The 22,606-nt window shown below is 39.8% G+C and overlaps 1 protein-coding gene across 1 annotated transcript in view; it reads left to right on the top strand.

The window, feature by feature from the left end:
- The window catches only part of LOC122789349 (S-adenosylmethionine synthase), a 516,516-nt gene that overhangs the window by 440,166 nt on the left and 53,744 nt on the right, over window positions 1–22,606 (top strand). The window contains exons 6-7 of the mRNA XM_044056729.1: window positions 11,684–11,902; window positions 16,906–17,088. Of these exons, the coding sequence (XP_043912664.1) occupies window positions 11,684–11,902; window positions 16,906–17,088 (402 nt within the window). The remainder of the gene's footprint in view (window positions 1–11,683; window positions 11,903–16,905; window positions 17,089–22,606) is intronic.

Below are 22,606 nucleotides of genomic sequence, written 5' to 3'. Positions count from 1 at the left end.
GTTAACTTCCATGTTGCTTTTTTTCTTACTTCATTCCCCCCTACATTTGTTCCCTTTTTTCTTGCATTTCTGTTGGACCTTGCCATTATTGTCAGAGCTACCCTGACCTTGTTTCTTCAGTTGCAAACCCCTTTCTTTCTTCTGTTTTTCCTTTCTACCAGGTTCTTTATCATCTTCCATCCACACCGTCCATTGTCCGGTACCCAGCCTTGTTATTCCAGCCACTTTGTTATATTCAGGCCTGATACCATCTCACATAGATGGTATGGTGTTTCAGTCTCATTAAATCTGCCCTAATACTGAATCATACTATGAAATGACAACTGTGAGACACCGGAACCTTCACCTCAGTCCTTCCACCCCTAATTGTGACAGCAGTGCATCTGCTCTTCCCACCATCCTCACCCCTTCTTCTGCTTGCTATACAAGTGCGCCCCGGTCTAGTATCTCCCAGCTGTCGACATCAAGCTGCTGCAGTCCACTTTTGGTAAATTAAGCCCTCTCATAACTACAGCAATTTTTCTTGTTATATTATTTCCTTCTTCCCTTTATCAGTTCATATGTTTCCTCCAACTGTCCCCTTTTTTCCTTCCACTGTTATGAGGAAGAAGCTGAAATTTGACTACTTACTTTCCTCTTGCCTACCGCTTTTCTTTGTTTCCATTTTCACTTCATAAAATCCTTCCTCTTGTACACTACTAACCACCTTTTTACTGCAGATGTCCTTGGCAGATATGATGTGCCTCGGTAATAAAATGTCCCAGTTCTTTTTTTTTCCTTTTGCTTATTGTTTGTCTTTACATGTTTGTCAATGACCTGCTTCATTTTTCTCTTGATTTCTTACTCTTGCTTGGCAGCATCCTCTGCTCTTCCTTCCAATAAGCTGGTTGCTTCTTTCTGCCAACATTCTGCTTTCCTCTTTCTTTCCTTTGATGTTTATCGTTAGTTTTTCTCCATTGTTCCATTGTACTTCCTTCTCATTTTAAAGACAATTTCTTTGGCATCCATTTTCAGGCCCTGTTTCTGTCCACTTTTGGTTGAGACAGGGTTGTCCTGTGTACAAATCATCCTCCTTACATTACTTTCTCAGTCTCTGCTGTCCCAAACCATGCTTCTTTCCTTCATTTCATAAACCTGCGGTTTTACTGCTGTTTGTTTTGCTTATTAGAACTGCTCCCCATAATACATTGTTCCCCATCTTCTTTCACCTCTTACTGACTTACCTGATTACATGAGCTATTTCCTCCCTGGTCCTTTTGGTCTTATCCTTTGTGCTCACATATATCAGTATATACAAGTAAACCCTGATGTTTAAGGGGAACCGTAGCTGATTATTACTGAAGGGCCAAGGGGTGTTCCTCTCTAACCAAAATTTGAGGAGGTTCTGACTACAACTGTAGAATGTCATCCGGCATCTGAGCCTTCTAAGTTTTACAGGCCAGATGTCTCTTTGAAGAAAAAACAGAAAACAAAACATGTTCCTGCTATTCGTAAGGACCCTCAGAGTGAATGGCAGAATTTCACTCCGGGTTTGTTTAATGTCCTCATGGCTTTGAAATCTTGTCAAGGAGTTTATGTTTCTGCTCCATGTTTATTTATTTATTTAGCATTTGTTAACTGGGAAAGTCTGACTGGACACAGGTCCATTTTAAGCAGAGGCCTGGGGAGAAAAGCTCAACCAATACAAATAGAAATACAAGTACTATTCACAACAATAATACAAATTACAGTTTGAAGAAAATCTTTGAGTGTCAAATTAGACAAACAAAAAGCTGAAGTAGTTCAAGCCAATTGAGTTGTCTAAGGATAAACAATGATGTGTCCTAAAAGGGGAATCTGTGGCAAACCTGGCTATTTTGTTGTAGAAGGAGTCGAGTTTGGCCATTTCAGTCTTTCTCAAGTTTGTGAGTATTGGGGAAGCATATAGGAGTGTAGGTTGATAAGAGATGGTTATGTGCAATCGTGGATTTGGCCTGTTTAGTGAGAAATTGTTTATTTCTGTGTAGATGGCTAAGCTTTTTATGCACTTTCTTTATGGTATGGGAGATGTGGATGTCACATTTCATATTACAGTCGATCTCAAACCCTAGAAGTTTGATATGAGTAACCTTGGTCCTCAACTCATGTTTAAATGCCTAGTGAACAGGATTTCTCTGAAGAAGTGATGGATTCAGACAAAGAATCCCTTGCTTACTCATCCCATATTCCTTTTCCTGTAGACTGTGGCTCTGAGGAAGAGGTGTCTAATAGTCCTGACACTCCCTTTGAGGAGATTTCTTTCAGGGACACAATTTCAAGGATGGTGGGAATTTTTTTAAATGGGATTGTGCTCAGGTTTCTGAAGTACAGAAGAGGTATTACAAGCTTCTGCAAATGGACTCTCCCAGACCTTCTGCTGACCCTCCACTATTGGATGCCTTGTTAGATGCCACTTCCTATTGTGTCTCAGGCTCCAGACTCCCAGAGCCATGCCCCCCAAAACCTGATAGGTTTTAAAGGATTGCATATTCCTTTATAAATGTCCTTCAGCTGACCCCTCTGTGGTGTCTGTGGTATCTTACAAGCCATCTCACTTACTGCCTGCTACTAAATTACTTCATTCTGATAAAGACCGTAGGACTATGGAAAGGTTAGGTAAGAATGTTTATGCCTAGGATGCCTTGACTTTTAGGGCTGGCAATTCCCAGACCCAAGTGTCCAGATATATTTTGACTCTTCTTTCTCAGGCCTGTCAAGTTATTTCTGACCTTCCTAACTCTGAAGAAAGACTTCTGCCCTATCCTTGCTGGGGACTTCTTCTCAGGGGGCTCACCATTCTATTAAGTGCAGTTATGATGCAACAGATGCTTCTTCCAGGGCTGCTGCTTTTGGTTCTGTAATGAGGAGATATTCCTGGCTTCGGCTTTAACCTTTGCCTGATGGATATTAAGGCTAAGTTGATGAATGATCTGCCAGCTAACAAACGATTATTTGGTGCAGCTGCTGCTTTGTTTAAGTCTCTTTAGGATAAGGGCAAGGCTTTACAGGAATTGAAACATGTTTTGTCTATGCTGTGCCTAAGTTTCAAAGAAATTATTCTAATAAGCCAGCCTTTGTACATAGGCAGTCTCACCCTCCACCCAAGGGTAAGAAGGGGGGGGGGGGGTAAAAGGGCTTCTCCTGCTAAAGCTACCCAGACTTCTGCAATCCAATTTCCCATTCAAGGCATAACAGATCTGCCTTTATCACCTCCTTTAGCTTCTACATTAAACCGTTTCCTAAAGGCATCCTTCATATTACACCTCCAAGGAAGCCTGTCCCTCCTTCCTGGAACCTTCATTTTGTTTTAGAAAAATTGACCCAGGCTTCTTTTGAGTCTGCAGCTCCAGCTTCCTTACAGCATTGTTCTTGGAAGACTGTTCCTTTGTTAGCCCTGAATTCTGCCAGACAGGTGTGTGAGCTTTAAGCCCTTATGGCTTGTCTTCCTTTTTTAGTTATCTTAAGGACACGGTGTCTTTTCGTACTAATCCTTCTTTTATGCCCAGCATGGTGAATGAGTTGTCTCTTAATCAGTCTATTCATTTGCCCATATTTTCCCTTCTTCGCAATCTGCTAGTGAGAAGGTGCTGCACTGTTTGGCTGTGTATCGACAACTCAGCTTTTATTTGGATAAGACTAAAATGTTTCATAAATTTGAACAGCTCTTTGATTCTTTTTACCCCAGATCCTTAGGACTGCATGTTTCCAAACAAACTATTTATTCATGGATTTGTAAAGCAAATTTTTTTTCGTTTGCCTTTCATGGCAAGAGCCTTTATTTTTCTGTTAAGACTCATTCTACTATGGCTGTGGCTTTTTCTGGTGCTTTTTTTCAAGGGTTTGGGTAGTAACTCGATTTTGAGGTATCTACCTGGTCATCTTTGCATACATTTACCAAGCACTATAAGTTGGATGTGATTTCAAGAGCTAGAGCTGGCTTTACTAGGGCCATTCTCCATGGGTTTCTGGAGAGCTCTACTGGTACGTGCTCCTGCCTCTCATTTTCCTGAGCTTTTGCATTCTCCCTATTGTAATGAATACTGCAACAGTAGAATAGAAGGACATAGTGCAGTTGTGTAGGGCTCTCCCTATTGTAAAGAATACTGCAACAGTGGAATAGAAGGACATAGTGCAGTTGTGTAGGGCTCTCCCTATTGTAACGAATACTGCAACAGTGGAATGGAAGGACATAGTGCAGTTGTGTAGGGCTCTCCTTATTGTAACGAATACTGCAACAGTGGAATGAAAGGACATAGTGCAGTTGTGTTTGACTCTCCCTATTGTAACGAATACTGCAACAGTGGAATAGAAGGACATAGTGCAGTTGTGTAGGGCTCTCCCTATTGTAACGAATACTGCAACAGTGGAATGGAAGGACATAGTGCAGCTGTGTAGGGCTCTCCCTATTGTAACGAATACTGCAACAGTGGAATGAAAGGACATAGTGCAGTTGTGTAGGACTCTCCCTATTGTAACGAATACTGCAACAGTGGAATAGAAGGACATAGTGCAGTTGTGTAGGGCTCTCCCTATTGTAACGAATACTGCAACAGTGGAATGGAAGGACATAGTGCAGTTGTGTAGGGCTCTCCTTATTGTAACGAATACTGCAACAGTGGAATAGAAGGACATAGTGCAGTTGTGTAGGGCTCTCCCTATTGTAACGAATACTGCAATAGTGGAATGGAAGGACATAGTGCAGTTGTGTAGGGCTCTCCCTATTGTAACGAATACTGCAACAGTGGAATAGAAGGACATAGTGCAGTTGTGTAGGGCTCTCCCTATTGTAATGAATACTGCAACAGTGGAACAGAAGGACATAGTGCAGTTGTGTAGGGCTCTCCCTATTGTAATGAATACTGCAACAGTGGAATGGAAGGACATAGTGCAGTTGTGTAGGGCTCTCCCTATTGTAACGAATACTGCAACAGTGGAATGGAAGGACATAGTGCAGTCGTGTAGGGCTGTCCCTATTGTAACGAATACTGCAACAGTGGAATGGAAGGACATAGTGCAGTTGTGTAGGGCTTTCCCTATTGTAACGAATACTGCAACAGTGGAATGGAAGGACATAGTGCAGTTGTGTAGGGCTCTCCCTATTGTAATGAATACTGCAACAGTGGAATGAAAGGACCTAGTGCAGTTGTGTAGGGCTCTCCCTATTGTAACGAATACTGCAACAGTGGAATAGAAGGACATAGTGCAGTTGTGTAGGACTATCCCTATTGTAACGAATACTGCGACAGTGGAATGGCAGGACATAGTGCAGTTGTGTAGGACTCTCCCTATTGTAATGAATACTGCAACAGTGGAATGGAAGGACATAGTGCAGTTGTGTAGGACTCTCCCTATTGTAACGAATACTGCAACAGTGGAATGGAAGGACATAGTGCAGTTGTGTAGGACTCTCCCTATTGTAACGAATACTGCAACAGTGGAATGAAAGGACATAGTGCAGTTGTGTAGGACTCTCCTCATTGTAACGAATACTGCAACAGTGGAATAGATGGACATAGTGCAGTTGTGTAGGACTCTCCCTATTGTAACGAATACTGCAACAGTGGAATGAAAGGACATAGTGCAGTTGTGTAGGACTCTCCCTATTGTAACGAATACTGCAACAGTGGAATAGAAGGACATAGTGCAGTTGTGTAGGACTCTCCCTATTGTAACGAATACTGCAACAGTGGAATGGAAGGACATAGTGCAGTTGTGTAGGGCTCTCCCTATTGTAACAAATACTGCAACAGTGGAATGGAAGTACATAGTGCAGTTGTGTAGAACTCTCCCTATTGTAACGAATACTGCAACAATGGAATGGAAGGACATAGTACAGTTGTGTAGGATCTTACCATAACTGTAGATGCCCTTGCAGTATTCACACCACCCCCTCCCGGGTTCTTTTCTCTTCTAGATGTACTGGTTACTTTTTTTCCCTTGGACTGGCATTCCTACTGGGGTTTTCAGTTCTGAGGATGGTACATCCAGGCATCACCTTTATGCATTATACTATATGTGGGGAGCATACGTATGAAGTACGGCATACCTTAAAACAACCTAAATACTTTGGTATACTGGCCGGATATCTGACCACCCTTGGCAGGGGATCCCTATTGTAAGGAATACTGCAACAGTGAAGAGAAGGACAGCTACTGTTACAGTAAGATCTTACACAACTGTACTTTCTGATTTCCTAGCTATTTTACATGCCCTAGATTTGTTTTAGTTCATGTGTTCTTCCTAATACTCATGCAACTTTTCTTCTCTAGCTTCTTTGCATTACCTTGTTTTACCCAGCCTCCTTTCCCTTCGTTTTCCTGAATCTGTGCCCTTCTTAATGTCCCCTTCTGATGACCTCCACTGATCATGCTGTATGCTTCCTCTGTCTGTCTTCCTTGTGAATCCTGGTTTATCTCCTGTGCCATTACTACATTTTACAAAAACCTACCTGTTCATGTAACTGTCTAGGGTCCTTCTGCCCTGTAATCATTAGCACTTCCATTAGTTACCACCCTAATCATGCTTTATGTAATGCAATTCACAGCAGAGCCCATGGCCTCCCCCCTGCACAAGTCATTGACACAGAGCTATCCTACAACTCGTGCAGCTACCACAGCCCTAATCCTTCTCCCCTTCCCCATGCCTTTCTCCATCGCCTGTCCTTTGTTCTCTTTCTTTTCGTTTTACACTCTCCTCCTTTCTTTTGTTCTGTCGTAGCTCCATGTTGTCTGTAAGTTTTACCCCTTCTATTTCCTTGACCCTCTCTTCTTTACTGTTAATTTATTTCAGCCTTGTCCTCCTCAGTGTTTCCTCATCTTTCAGAATGGATGCTTATTTGCCTCTACCGCCACATGCCTTGGGGCTGATGAAAGTTTGGAGAAGGTAACTGTGACTCTGGAACAGGGAAAATTTAAGTTCATTTTGGAAAAAAATATGTACTAACTCTGAAATGAATGTACCTAAAATATCTCCCCTTCTCAAGGTGTGTATCTATCTATCTATCGCTCTTTCTCTCTCTCTATATATATATGTGTGTGTGTGTGTGTGTGTGTGTGTGTGTGTGTGTTTGTATATTTATTTTATTTTTATTTTACATTTGTTAACAGGGGATGTGACTGAACCCCTTTTTAGCGGAGGCCCGGGGAGAAAAGCTCCACATAGAAAAATTACAGATACATTTAGATATTTTAGACATGATCAGTATACTCACAAATTACAATAGACATGTTTTTACAGTGCTTGGTGTGACATCTGGAAAGAGGAAGGAGGACAAGGAGACCTGGTGGTGGAATGAAGAAGTACAGGAGAGTATATAGAGAAAGAGGTTGGCGAAGAAGAAGTGGAGTTGCCAAAGAGATGAAGAAAGTAGACAAGAGTATAAGGAGATGAGGTGCATGGCAAAGAGAGAAGTGGCGAAGGCTAAGGATAAGGCGTATGAAGAGTTGTATAAAAGGTTGGAAACTAAGGAGGGAGAAAAAGACCTGTACTGATTGGCTAGACAGAGGGACCGAGCTAGTAAAGATGTGCAGCAGGTAAGGGTGATAAAGGATAATGAGGGAAACGTACTCACAAGCAAGGAGAGTGGAAAGAGTACTTTGAGGGGTTGATGAATGAAGAGAATGAGAGGGAGAGAAGGTTGGATGATGTGCGGATAGTGAATCATGAAGTGCAGTGGATTAGCAAGGAGGAAGTAAGGATAGCTATGAAGAAGATGAAGAACGGAAAGGCTGTTGGTCCAGATGACATACCTGTGGAAGCATGGAGGTGTTTAGGTGAAATGGCAGTGGAGTTTTTAACTAGATTGTTTAATGAAATCTTGGAAAGTGAGAGGATGCCTGAGGAATGGAGAAAAAGTGTTTTGATACCGATTTTTAAGAATAAGGGTGATGTGCAGAGCTGTAGTAACTACAGAGGGATTAAATTGATCAGTCACAGCATGAAGTTATGGGAAAGAGTAGTGGAAGCTAGGTTAAGAAGGAAGGTGATGGTTAGTGATCAGCAGTATGGTTTCATGCCAGGAAAGAGGCCTACAGATGCGATGTTTGCTCTGAGAGTGTTGATGGACAAGTACAGAGAAGGTCAGAAGGAGTTGCATTGTGTCTTTGTGGATTTAGAGAAAGCATATGACAGGGTGCCTAGAGAGGAGTTGTGGTATTGTATGAGGAAGTAAGGAGTATCAGAGAAGTATGTAAGAGTGGTACAGAATATGTACGAGGGTAGTGTGACAGTGGTGAGGTCTGCGGTGGGAGTGACGGATGTGTTTAAGGTGAAGGTGGGATTACATCAAGGATCAGCTCTGAGCCCTTTCTTATTTGCAATGGTGATGGACAGGTTGACAGATGAGATCAGACAGGAGTCCCCGTGGACTATGATGTTTGCAGATGACATTGCAATCTGTAGTGAGAGTAGGGAACATGTAGAGGAGACCCTGGAGAGGTGGAGATATGTTCTAGAGAGAAGAGGAATAAAGGTCAGCAAGACTAAGACAGAATATATGTGTGTGAATGAGAGGGAGGATAGAGGAGTGGTGAGGATGCAGGGAGTAGAGGTGGCGAAGGTGGATGAGTTTAAGTACTTGGGATCAACAGTTCAGAGTAATGGTGAGTGTGGAAGAGAGGTGAAGAAGAGAGTACAGGCAGGATGGAGTGGGTGGAGAAGAGTGTCAGGAGTGATTTGTGACAGACGAGTACCAGTAAGAGTGAAAGGGAAGGTCTACAAGAGGGTAGTGAGACCAGCTATGTTATATGGGTTGGAGACAGTGGCATTGACAAAAAGTCAGGAGTCAGAGCTTGATGTGGCAGAGTTAAAGATGGTAAGATTTGCACTGGGTGTGATGAGGGTGGACAGGATTAGGAATAAGTATATTAGAGGGTCAGCCCAGGTTGGAAGGTTTGGAGACAAAGACAGAGAGGCAAGATTACATTGGTTTGGACATGTGCTGAGGAGGGATGCGGAGTATATTGGGAAAAAGATGCTAAGGATGAAGCTGCCAGGTAACAGGAAAAGAGGAAGGCCTAAGGTAAGGTTTATGGATGTGGTGAGAGAGGACATGCAGGTGGATGGTGTGACAGAGCAAGATGCAGAGGACAGGAAGAAATGGAAACAGTTGATCTGCTGTGGTGACCCCTAATGGGAGCAGCCGAAAGAAGAAGAAGTTGTTTTTACAGTGGTATGCAGCCTATCAACAGTTACAGTGGAGAGAACAAACAAGAAAATATTAATTTAAAAATAAAGGTAATTAATAGATTTGTGGTGTACAGCTGAAATTTGGGACATTGGTAGAATACATACATAGTACACAGGTACAGTGCATATATTGTACATTGGCCAGTGCTTGTGAGTAAGATTGAGAACTGTTATCAAGTACTCTAGGCTTAGTATGTGTACCTTATCCACTTTCACTAGCCTGGGGAGCAATCATGGCACTGCCAACTTTGCTTGAGATGTTGCCTAATGAGGTTTTTAAAGGAGGCTTTTGATGATGTGTTTTGTATGCTAGTGGGGAGAGAGTTCCATTTTTTTAGCCACTGAACTACTGTTTAGTGTGTCTCCAAAGTTATTGCAGCTGTCGGTGACTTCTAGTAGTAGTTTGCTTGATGATCTAAGAGGCCTTTTGGCTGAGTGATGTTGTACTAGATTTTTGAGGGCAGGCACTTATTAGGGCGGTAATAGATAGAATGACAGAGTCAGAGCTGATTGTAGGCTAGGAGGTTGGGCAGTTCAAGCCAGTGGAGCTGTCTCAAAGCCGTACAGTGCTGAGTTCTATATTAGCAATTTGCAGCAAAGCGGGCAATTCTGTTATAGCAGGCTTCCATTTTGCTTAGTTTTATATATATATATATATATATATATATATATATATATATATATATATATTTATAAAAACATATATATATATATATATATATATATATATATATATACACACACACACACACACACACACACACAGATGTGTGTGTGTGTAAAATAAATATGTATATATATATATATATATATATATATATATATATATATATATATATACACACATATATTAATACTGGAGTATGCTGAGGGCAGAAGCCTACTTGCAAAAATGCTTTAAATGTATGACAGTGAGTTTCAGAGTTTGCTGCTATTCTTAATTAAATGCAAGTTAATTTTTATAGTGTTAGGACTCATTGTATCACATCGAACACTTCTGATTGACAGCAGAAATGTCTTACACTTCCTCATCATTTTGTAAAGGGCATATATGGCAAAGTGTTTGACCACAAATTTCTTTTTGTACCTTGAAAGAAATCCAGGATTAAAGACACAGTTTTGTGGTCTGAAGTTAGTGAGTGTGAAAGTCGCTAAGATGAAAGCTTTTGAAGATACAGCTGAGCTAATCAAGTAATACAGACAACTGCAGATGTTCATATTAGTAACACAAGTGTACTCTTTACAGCTTGAGTTATCTATTCTCTAGGCGTAGGGTGTGGGGAGGGTGACTAACTTTTTATATTCACTAGAGTCAGTAGAAAAATTTTCTTGTAATCCTGTATTTTTAGTATATTTCTCATATATAAATGCCTTTATATAATTGTAATTGATTTTGTAAAGCATTTCTGTTCTCTGCTAAGTAACCAACAAATAAATGATGGAGTAAAATTGTGATTTAGATAATAATGCTGTAGGTCGTGATAATGAGTATCAATGAGGGTACAGTACATCAATATCAGAAAAGGTTTGTTACTTTAACATTTATATTTTTTGTTTTGTTACTTAATTCCAGACACTTAATAATCATTGAATACAACTATTTTTATGTGAAATTGAAATGCAAAAATGCATTTTTGCAAAATATATTTATAAAAAAGCCAGATCCATTGCTTTTTTATCTGTCACATTTCCCATTCTGCAAAACAAACAAAGTTAATTTCTGCTCAGTGATGCCATAGGATATACATGAAGCTTTACTAGCAGTGTTTTTTTTTCCTTCCTACCAACCCCTGCTGAGAACCAGCTCTCTTCAGTTGTCTCATTCATTCCCCTGTGACCTCTTGATGCAAGGTTAAGTTAACCAGGGAGAGACCATCATACTGTGGACTGACAAGAGTCCTATCTCCTCCTGCTGGTTCCAGGTTTACTTTGTATGTCAGGACATGTGAGATGAACTACCCCACCTCAGTAAAGATATACCTGTCTTGAAGCCTCCCCATCTAGTGGTATGCAGTACAACACTCTGATGTCATTCTGTGCCTCTGCAGTAGCGTGTTGCCTTCTCTGTTTAACTGCCATCAATCAGACATAGCATGCACTCTGACATGCTGTCCAGTATACACCGCCACAGCGACTCAGCTACTCACCAGCAAATAAATCTTATCCCTGATCCCTGAGAGAGATGAGTTGGCATGATCCCTTCACACCCCTGCCTTGACTCACCAGCTCCTACAGTGCTGTGGCTGCTAACTGTATCCTGGGCACTTGGGTCTTCGGCAGGGCTTCCTTCCCTCTGTATTATGTAGCTGACCAAACCATACCAGTACCTTGTTTTATACAATAAATTGCCTGGTTTTAAATGTTTTAAATGTTGTGTTTCTGAATTGCTTTTCTCCTACATGTGTTATTTGTGAAATGAAAACTATGTATTTGAAACAAAGCACATTTATGAATTCTGTGTTTAACTTTTTATTGCTAGGTAACAGTCCAGTATATCCAAGACCAAGGAGCAGTCATTCCTGTACGTGTGCATACCATTGTGATTTCAGTCCAGCATGATGAAGATGTCACATTGGAAGTGATGCAGAAAGCTCTTTTGGAAGAAGTGGTAAAGTCAGTGGTTCCTGCCAAGTATCTGGATGAGAAAACCATCTATCACCTGCAGCCAAGTGGGCGCTTTGTCATAGGTGGTCCTCAGGTTTGTTGCCATTGTTTTATCCATTTAGCTATTAGAAGTCAGAATGAATAATCTAGGAAACTACTGGTCATGTCATGAACATTAACTATCACAGTTTTTTACCCATCAGTTGTTGCAAAAGAATGACCGGCATCACCATTATTCTTATTAATTCCACTGTTTTCACTGGGTATTACATTTCCAAGTAAACACTTCTCATCTCGCTAGCTTTGTACACCCACAGCTTGAGCCATGTTGTCAGCATATGTCTTTTTCATCTTTTTTCTTACAGCAATGTTCTTTAATCCTTCCATGTTCAGTTTTGATTTCTTCCTTTTCACCCCCCTGCCTCTTTTTTGTCCATTCTCTTTTGAAAAAATGTTGCCTTTTTCAGTAGACTGAAGGTTGTCGGATAGAAAAACTTTAGCATTCCCTGTAATCTGTGTTACATAGCAAAGCTGTATCCTTTTTAGTATGTATTCTCTTTACTTTACAGACGCATTCATCAGTTTCTTTTTCTGCTTTGGTATTTGTTGTGAACGTCTTAATTTCTTTCTTTTTTTATTTCCTTCTGCATAAAATATATGGGAGTGCTTATGATAAGTGAAAGATCAGGTTTCACTTAAATGTGGTATGTTAGAAATAAATGCAGTATTCTCTTTGCATAGGCCTAGAAATGCAGCCATATTAAAGCAGGCCTGTATCTTAATTTTATATTTTACATTTTACACGCAGATTCAGTGAATGCAGTTTCAGTAGAAAGGAATGTTTAAATGAAGGTTACAAATGAATAACCTTCAGTCAAGAATACTCCTCTGAATAAAATGTGCTAACAGAATGTGCAGTACATTGAGTACAAACAGATCTTTTTTAGGTGGTACGAGGCTTGGAAACCAAGGTTAATGAGGTGTGTAGAACTTGTAGGAAATTTAAAGGGTTTTGGTATTATTAGGAGAGATACTTCGGACACAGAAGTCGTTAAATTAGGGATGAAATATAGAAAGTCATTGCAGTGAAGTTTGTGGAAGTTCAGTACTGAGACTTGACAGTGAGTGCAGAAATCCGGGCAAATATCCAGCATTCAAGAAACTTTAGAAGGCAGGGCAGTAGGTGTTAATACTGACATTCAGAAGGAAAAGAACAATTCTGAGTACAGAAGCAAAGGACAGTATAATGAGTATAGAAGTTACAGACAGTATATTTCAGTCTGTTTCAGTTCATCAGCACTGTTATTAAAGAACAGTAAGATACAATTTGTGTATTGTTGACATGTACTTCCACCGTATGCTGTTACTACATAATAAACCACCTTAATCAGATCTTGTGCGCAGACTTTTATTCTGAATGGTACAAGAAGATTTGGCACATAAAAAAGAGACTGGCACTTGTTCAGCACAGCTTGGGTTAATTAAAAGATAGACATTCCTTCCATTTCTTCCAGATTCATTACATTATCTTACAGTTTCATACAGTTCCTTTTAATTCTTAAACAGAGCGAAACTCACAAATGTGAGCGTCTTTGTCAACACACTTTGGTTAACAGGTACATGAGAATGACAATACCCGGGACTGAAGAATATACCCTACCCCAGGGACTGTGTAGTGTTTGAGTTAGTATATTTAATTATTAGGGTGTTTGGGTGTTGCAGATGGGGCTTGCCCCTTGCATAAAACAGTACATTTCCACATGGTCCGAGGTTGTGCCTTGGAGCGTGCATGCTAAGGGTCAGTCTTTTTTTTTTTTTAGTCTTTTATGGTCAGTGCTTTTAATGTCACTCCACTGAAGTTTAGACTCACTTCAGCAGATCCACACACACACACACACACACACACACACACACACACACACACTGCGTGTGTGTGTGTGTGTGTGTGTGTGTGTGTGTGTGTGTGTGTGTGTGTGTGTGTGTTTGTGCATATATATGTATATGGATCTACTTCTAATTCCCAAATGGCCATATCATGAAATTTCATTTTCGCAAGACAAAAATTGCAGAAACAAAATACCCGAACAGCAAATTTTTTACCCTAACTTCAACGAAACACACACCGGAGTAAATAAAAAACTTCAACCCCCCCCACACCCGCACAACTATATATACCAACGCCGGGAATGCAATACAGTGTAGAACAGGACATGTTGCACAAGTGTTTACTTGCCCTGGAAAAATTCACTGTTCGGGTATTTTGTTTTCACGATTTTCATCTTCAGAAAGTGAAATTCGATGATATGGCCATGTGTGTGTGTATCTCTCTCTCTCTCTCTCTCTATATATATATATATATAGATAGATAGATAGATATATGTGTGTGTGTGTGTGTGTGTGTGTGTGTGTGTGTGTGTGTGTGTGTGTGTGTGTGTGTATATGTATATCTAATCTATATATCTAAAATAGAAAATAGCATGAGGTTATTTATGTGTGTGTGTGTGTGTGTGTGTGTGTGTGTGTGTGTGTGTGTGTGTGTGTGTGTGTGTGTGTGTGTGTGTGTGTGTATGTGTATCTCTCTCTATATGTGTGTATTTCTCTCAATATATATATATATATATATATATATATATATATATATATATATATATATATATATATATATATATATATATATATATATATATATATATACCCTGATGTGGGGGGGCTGAGCCCACATACTCCCTAAAGTTATATATTCTAACACCATAATCCACCACAATGAAGAAAGGCTGAAACCCCTGAAAGCCACATTGCTGACTTGGACAGTAAAATACACTGCAACAAAACTCACCATGACATTAAATTCTTGAACTTCATCCACTCAGCCAGTGGTGCAGATCACCCATGTAGGTACACCAAATGGATTCCATCTGCATGAGTTATACACTTGTATAGCTAACACACAACAGCATTGCAGGTTCAGTTTCCAAATCAGTTCTTGATTTATGCTGAAATGTTCTCAGACAGAGATAACTTTTATCATCCTGTGATTGGATGATTTATCATCTTGTGATTGGCTGATTTGCATCATGACATTATTATGGCTTAAATCGACTTAAGGCTGGCCAGGTTTGATCCCTTATCCCCTCCAAACTTACTACAAACCTGGCCCCCAACTCCCCTCCACCCTACACATCTGAGGAGCAGTTCATTAAAGCCTTGTCTAAGGCAAAAAACACAGCCTCTATAGGACCAATCGGCATCCTAGGCTGTCTTCTAATCAAACTAAAACATGAACTAGCATCACCATTAAGTACCCTATTCAATCACAGCCTAACCACTGGCTTTGTTCCTGCAGAATGGAAACAGCAACAGTTATTGCCCTCCACAAAGGTGGCTTAGCAATGGACCCAGGGAATTATAGACCTATAAGACTGACCAGCCTCATTTGTAAAGCCATGGAACGTATCATCATGGACCTCATAAAGACATAGGTGACCTCCAAACTCTGGCTCTGACCCAATTTGGCTGTGTCAAGAGCAGATCCTGCCTGTTAAACCTGGCAGGTTTCTTCGAAAATGTGACCAGGGCGATTGACAAGGGTAAATCTGTGCACACAGCATATCTTGACTTGGTAAAAGCCTTTGACACAATCCCACACTCAGGCTTTAATGGTAAACTTAGCAAACTGAAGGTAAACCCCTTTGTTGTAAGATGGGTTGCCAACTGTCTCACAAACTGGTCACACACTATCAACATGGGTGAATCCACATCAACCAGCAGACCTGTCACCCGGTCAGTGCTTGGCCCCCAACTATTCGGTATATACTTCTCAGAAGATTAGGCCAAAACTAAAGGGTTGCAGCTGACCAAGTTTAGGGACGACAGTGCTATTGTTAAGACTCCCCAAATGATGTCAATATACTGCAGGTGGGGTCTTACACAGACCAATGACTGGTGTCTTAGTCACAGTCTCAAACCGAATGCAAAGAAATGCATCATCATTCCCTTCGGTAAAAACAGTGTCCCTTCACTATATCAAATTAACAACAATACCCTATGTACCTATGAAGTGGTAAGAGATCTGGGATCACAAGTAGACTGCGACCTTAAGTTTGACCACCATGTGACTACTGTTGTAAATAAGGCTTTCTACATAGCACACTTAATTAGCAAAGGAGGTTTTAATCCCTCTGTTCTTATCACTAATCTAGCCCATAATTGAGTACAATGCCCCTTTCGTCATGTACTGTACAAAGCACCTGCAGCAATTGTAAAGATCTCAGAGGTTTATAACTAACAAGATCAAGAGACTCCACCACATGCCTTAAACACACCGACTAATGGGCCTGTCACTGTACTCAGTATTATGTAGACTTCTTAGAGTACACTTATGCCTGTCTTACAGAGCAATCTCCGACCCAAACCTAATGAATATGCAGCACATACGTACATCAGACAGGACTAGTGATACCCATTACAGGGACCTTAATATTCCCTGTGACTTGAATAGGATGTGCTGGAGGGACAGATTTGTCTCTCAGTGACTGCCACATCTTTAGAAAAGGCTGCCAATTCATGTGAAGCAAAGCACCTTTATGACACTGTTTAAAAGGAACCTGGACGAATGGATGGGGCACCGTAAATTCTTACTGCAGATAGCACCCACAACCCTCCTGGACATGGTCAGTCATTTATAAATATAATCCTGGGTACTGACTAGAGTATCTATGGTATTACATCGGAATGAAACTGCTAGGCTTAAAATGACCTCCAGGTCGATAGCCTAATAACTTGATCCTATGATCCTGTGTAAGTATTTTCTGTGATATTATAAGCTCATCTATGCCTGTGCCATTTGCTGTTGTTAAGTATTGTGGGATTTATCATAAATAGAATGTTCATGTAACTAGTTAGATTTTATTTAGCTCTTTAGCATAGGGTTTATACATAGTATTGTTTGAGTTCATTAAATGCAGCTCATTTCATCATTAAGTAATGTAACATACCAATTTTAAGGCCAGAAGACTGGCGTGTTATGTTGTGTGGTACTTCATTACTAACATTCGTTCCCTTCTTGGTTATTGTTTATTGTATCCTTTTGTTTTGCAGGGTGATGCAGGTGTTACTGGCAGAAAGATCATTGTGGACACATATGGTGGATGGGGTGCACATGGTGGTGGCGCTTTCTCTGGGAAGGACTACACAAAGGTTGATCGATCTGCTGCATATGCTGCTCGTTGGGTTGCAAAATCTTTGGTTGCTGCAAAACTATGTCGACGTGTTCTAGTCCAGGTGAGTTGTGACTAAAACACTTATCCGTTCATTACATTTATCACAACAGGAACATAGTATGAATTCTATATTGTTTCTTCTGACCAGCTATGGATGTAAGTTCCTGAAGAATTCAAAACAAAATGTGCACAGACTTAGAACTTCTTTCAGAGTTAACTCATAAATGATATATACATATATATATATATATATATAGTTTTATAGTCATAACACTGAAATATCATTACCAAACATAGTGTCACTGCTGATATTTTTACATGAAAGAGCAGTGTTTGAAGATAACAAGTATGCATGAGAACTTTCCTTCTCACAAGACAAAGGGCCGACTCTTGCACCATACTTCATTATAGATTCTGCATCTGGTGAAATCATAGGAATGGTGTTAAACTCATAGAAATAGAAAGCAATTCCTGGAGAATTTGGGTTAAGTACTTATGGTACACAATGCCATTCTGAGACACACCACTTATTTGGTACTATTAAAGTTTAAGAACAAACGTTGTCTTTGATGCTAAGTTGCTTTAACCATAAACAGTGGAGATTTTTCTTCCAGTAATGAAGGTAACCTCTTCCTGGCATGTTGCCTTGGAATATTCTCTAAACATCTTTATGTAAACTTCTATTTGTTTATCTGTACACATTTTATTAAAGTTAGGTGATTTCAATGATGACTATATACAATTTAATGATATAATATAGTGACTATATGCACAGTACATAGTCCTCCTTATATGAATCAGATAGCCTACCTTGCCACAGTGAAATTACTTTGCCATCCTAAATTAAAGCTAATGTAATGGGAAGTGTGGCAGAAAATACTCAGTAATAACTGAGGCTTCAATACCCGACTGTTAGATCAGAAGCTGTATTGTACATCTCTTCACCAATGCAGAAAAAAAACATAAAAGCAAAAGGGTATAGCTGACTGACACATTCATCTTAACAGATCTTTTTTATTTATTTTTATTTAATTTAACATTTGTTAACCGGGAAAGTCCGACTTGGAATGAAGCCACTTTTCAGTGGAGGTCCAGGGAGAAATGCTCCATATGCAAGTCTTTGTAACATGGGAGGAAACCGGAGCACCTGGAGGAAACCCACACAAACACAGGGAGGACATGCAGACTCCACACAGAGAGCACCCCTGCTGAGAATCGAACCAGAGAACCTCTTACTGTGAGGCAACAATGCTACAGCTGCACCACTGCGTTGTTGAGAGACAAGTCTTATTTTGCTTAGTAATATTTATAGTTAGTTGTTGCCTTTCTTAGCCTCTACACCAGTGTAATATTTCCAGGCATTACCTCACTCTTTTGCTCAAGTATGTATGGTAACTGATGCTCAGTATTGCTAACATGGTCTCCCATTACTATAGGCACCCTAAGCCTTATTTGACTCATCTAGTGTGGAACATGTACTTTGCATGAAAGGATAGAGTCCATGTTAGTTATTTTACCGTAGTATACAGTCTCCTAATTTCCTTTTCTCTACTTCTCATAAGTTCATAGGTAAGTACTAGGCTAGCTGCCCTTTCAGATCTTTTTAAGCCTATCCAGTTTCCCTCAGAGGTGAGAATCAAATGCTATATTCCATGCTTGTGAGGTAAACACCTTAGGAATTATGCCAATCTCCATACGCAACACATAGTTAAGTATGAGGCTAGCTGCCCTAGTGGGCCATTTTAAGCCTACCCGATTTCCCTGAAAGATGAGAATAAAACCCCGTTCTGTGTGTATGTGAGGTAAACACCTTCATCACTATGCCAGCCCCCACCCCCTTTATACTTGTATCTTACTTCTTCATACTTATTTTTCAGCATCCCACCTACTCCACCTTATCCCTCCTGTAACTAAAATCATACTGAAAGTTCCCTAACCATATACTTTGCTAATTGATATCCCGTCTGTCTAGTTGTTTATTTTATTTTTTTCTTCTTTTTTTTCCTTATGATATTATAACTGCTGTATTGTTTTATAACTGTTCTCATTGTTATCGTATATGGACAAGGTACCTCAAAATTGTGTAACAATTGTTAATATGAAATGTAGTTAATCGTTCATTTTAGAGTACAGTGCTATTGTTTCTACTGCCATTTGGCCCAGGTCACATCTGAAAAGGTCTTAGGACCAGAGCACCTACTAGATTAACAAATGTGCAACTAAATACATTTTTATTTTTTTATTTATCCTTTGTTAACCAAGTTAGTCTCAGTGAGCTAGCAGCCTGTTTTCAGAGCGGCTCAGAGTTAGCCTTTATACTTAGACAGGAAATTTGTCCAGAGCCTTGGGAAATTCCCCTAATCTTTTTGATAGGTGCTGTGGGATCTTTTACATCCACCTGAGCTGCCACCAACTCAAGCAGATGGGGGGGCCTTAGTTTAATGTCTCATCGAAAGGATGGCACACTTAGGAGTGCAGCACTCCCTTTATACTGCACTGTAGCATCAGCAAGCTACCTGATGTGAGAATCGAACTCACAGCCTTCTGCACTAAAGGTGAATGTGCTACCTGTTGTGCCTGTGACAATGATGAAATTGATAGGACTCCGAGCACAGCATAGTAAATCAATGTGATGCATACCTCAGTGGAGTATGACTCTTTTAGCAGTCCATAACAGTAAATGCATATTACAAAAATATACAGTACTACAACCAAGGGGGGATTTAAGTGCTGAAATACTTGTTACTCAAAGATTCCCTGTTATGATGAGTGCCTCACTCATTTGTGCTATCTTACTTTGTTAAGATATATTTCAGAAGTTAATAATTTGATAGAATCATAAGCATTACTCTCCAAAATACTGGCTGATGGAAGATGTTAAAACAGACCTATCAAGACAGTCCCGTAGAGTCCTCTCCCATATTAAGACTAATAATATAACTTGTAATGCCTAAAAATGTGGATACAAAATGCCAGGTAGTGTTCACCACTGCCTTGTAGTGTGTTGTCATACTGGTGGTTTCCACAAAAGAAAATTAATTTCTTAAGTCATTGGAGAAATATGTTTGCCTAACAATTTGCACTATTGTCCTTGAAAAATGAAACAGTTGATTTTTTCTGAAAGAGACAGTTTCATCCAGGTAGTACCTAACCACTCATGCACTTCCAAAATACACAAAAGCATTTTCCCCACATTTTCCTATTTTACAAATATAAATAAGGTTCTGAATAGACTGAAAATGATTTCATTGAGAACCCACATTGTGCATAAACTAAGGGTTTCTTGTTAAACAAACAATACCACTGTGGGAAATTAAGTAAGACTATATAAACAACAAGGCTTCCAGTTCTGAAATTCTGGTAAATGCAGTGTCATTAGAAATAGCATTCTAGGGCACATATCTAATATTAGCTGGTTTTATTGGTTCAAAATAATGCAGTGATAATTTCTTTAGCATCAACTTTAAAGCAGACATTGGTACAATAGTCCTCCTCTGACATTTTGAATGAAAAACATCTTTAAGGAAAAAAATGTTTGCATCATGGATGTCACTAGAGTAGAATTACTAGAAAAGTGAACAAAGTCTAAACCAACTGTACTAGAAGTAGTGAATATAGTAACAGGGGTAAAAGAACTGGGAGTGGAATCTTTAGAAAAGGGTAGAAACAAATTACAAGAAAAAAGGAAATTGTGGGAACAATACATGCAGAATAATGTTCTGGAGGATGAGTGTGGTTTTTCAAAAGGCAGGGATTGGATGAGCTATGTAATGTTTGACTGACAATGGCTGTATAGATTATAAGTCATGTCTAATATTTGCAACTGAAAATATGTCACTATGGTTTGTTTTTATTTATATAAATGTATGATTGCCTGTGTCATAAATGATAATATAGGTTGGGAAGACAATTTAAAATGTCAAATATAGGATTGCTTAAGTCTAGACGCTTTAGATTATTTGGTTTGCAGTGCTGATTTAAGTGCTTTTACACTCCCTTAAGGGTTGATACATACTATACCTGCAGTTTGCCATAGGTGCTAGAGATGTAAAGACCAAGTAAATAGTTACTGATTGCGCATCTTTTGGGTGTACCCTAAGCCAAATTCCTTTAAAAGTAAATTTCTATTCTTTGTTGGTAAACATATGGGGCCACTTGATCCAGCTGGCTCCTTCTGTATTTCAAATTTCATTGAGGGGGGGACTGGCATGTGATTTGAACAGGGGGTCATTGTTACATATATTGAGGGTGATGAAGAAGCTGTAACATAAAAATGGAAGTTAATAGGGCCTGCATAGATTAGTGCTGTTGTAGCTCTGAAAAAAAAAAAAGAGTTGGAAGCAGTAGAAATTAAAAGTTAGAACTAGCAATCCAATCACAAGGTAGTAGCCATTTGTTCTCCCTGGATCTCATTTTTGAGAAATCAAAATCTTTGATTACTCTAAATTTGCTACCGATGAGTTATAAATGGCAGACTAAGAAGTAATTGTTGTAGATGGGTGTCAGGCAAAATAATTTATTCTGACATGCTATGTTAACAATTATTTATTATATTTTGCTGTTTATTAATTAGTTATTAATTGCATTTTTTGCTATTATTCCAAGCTGATATTTAGGAAGTATTTTGAAAAAGTTTTGCCTGTTACTTTTAATAAGTTATTTAATTAAAAAAGTGATAAGTTGCAATCACTGTAGATAGTGCTGCATACTTCATGAAGTAAGGCTTTATGTGGTACAGTTTACATTCAACTAAATATCTAAAATATTTTTGTAAGATAGGTTGCAGTGTGTCATTTTTTTTTTAAATAACCAAGATTTATAGTCATATAATTATTTTGGTTAGGCTTGTTGTTATAAAATGCTGTTTGCAAAACTTAACCTCTGAAACTGCACTTATTAAATTCAGTAATGGAAGAGACTAATAACTTAAATATTTTTATTAACAATGCATACTGGTGAGTTGAAATAACCAACTGTGGGGATGTAGCATTCCCCATGAATCCGTAGCTTGTCTACAGTCTGTGTGAATCCTGATTCCTGGTTGTAACCATTCCTGCCAGCATCACTATCATCCACCAGCTGGTGAGGTGAGTGGGTCAGAGAGCCACCATACTGGTGAGATGATTGGGTCAGAGAGCCACCATATTGGTGAGGTGAGTAGGTCAGACAGCCACCATACTGGTGAGGTGAGTGGGTCAGAGAGCCACCATACTGGTGAGGTGAGCGGGTCAGTGAGTCATCATACTGGTGAGGTGAGTTGGTCAGTGAGCCACCATACTGGTGAGGTGAGTGGGTCAGAGAGCCACCATACTGGTGAGGTGAATGGGTCAGAGAGTCAACATACTGGTGAGGAGAGTGGGTCAGAGAGCCACCATACTGGTGAGGTGAGTGGGTCAGAGAGCCACCATACTGGTGAGGTGAGTGGGTCAGAGAGCCACCATACTGGTGAGGTGAGTGGGTCAGAGAGCCACCATACTGGTGAGGTGAGTGGGTCAGAGAGCCACCATACTGGTGAGGTGAGTGGGTCAGAGAGCCACCATACTGGTGAGGTGAGTAGGTCAGAGAGCAGCACCTTCTGA

The sequence above is a fragment of the Protopterus annectens genome, chromosome 14.part0 (genome assembly GCF_019279795.1).
Source record: "Protopterus annectens isolate FY-2018-M chromosome 14.part0, PAN1.0, whole genome shotgun sequence".
NCBI lineage: Eukaryota > Metazoa > Chordata > Ceratodontiformes > Protopteridae > Protopterus > Protopterus annectens.
Note: the sequence above shows the minus strand (reverse complement) of the source record. Positions and strands in the feature narration are given on the sequence as shown.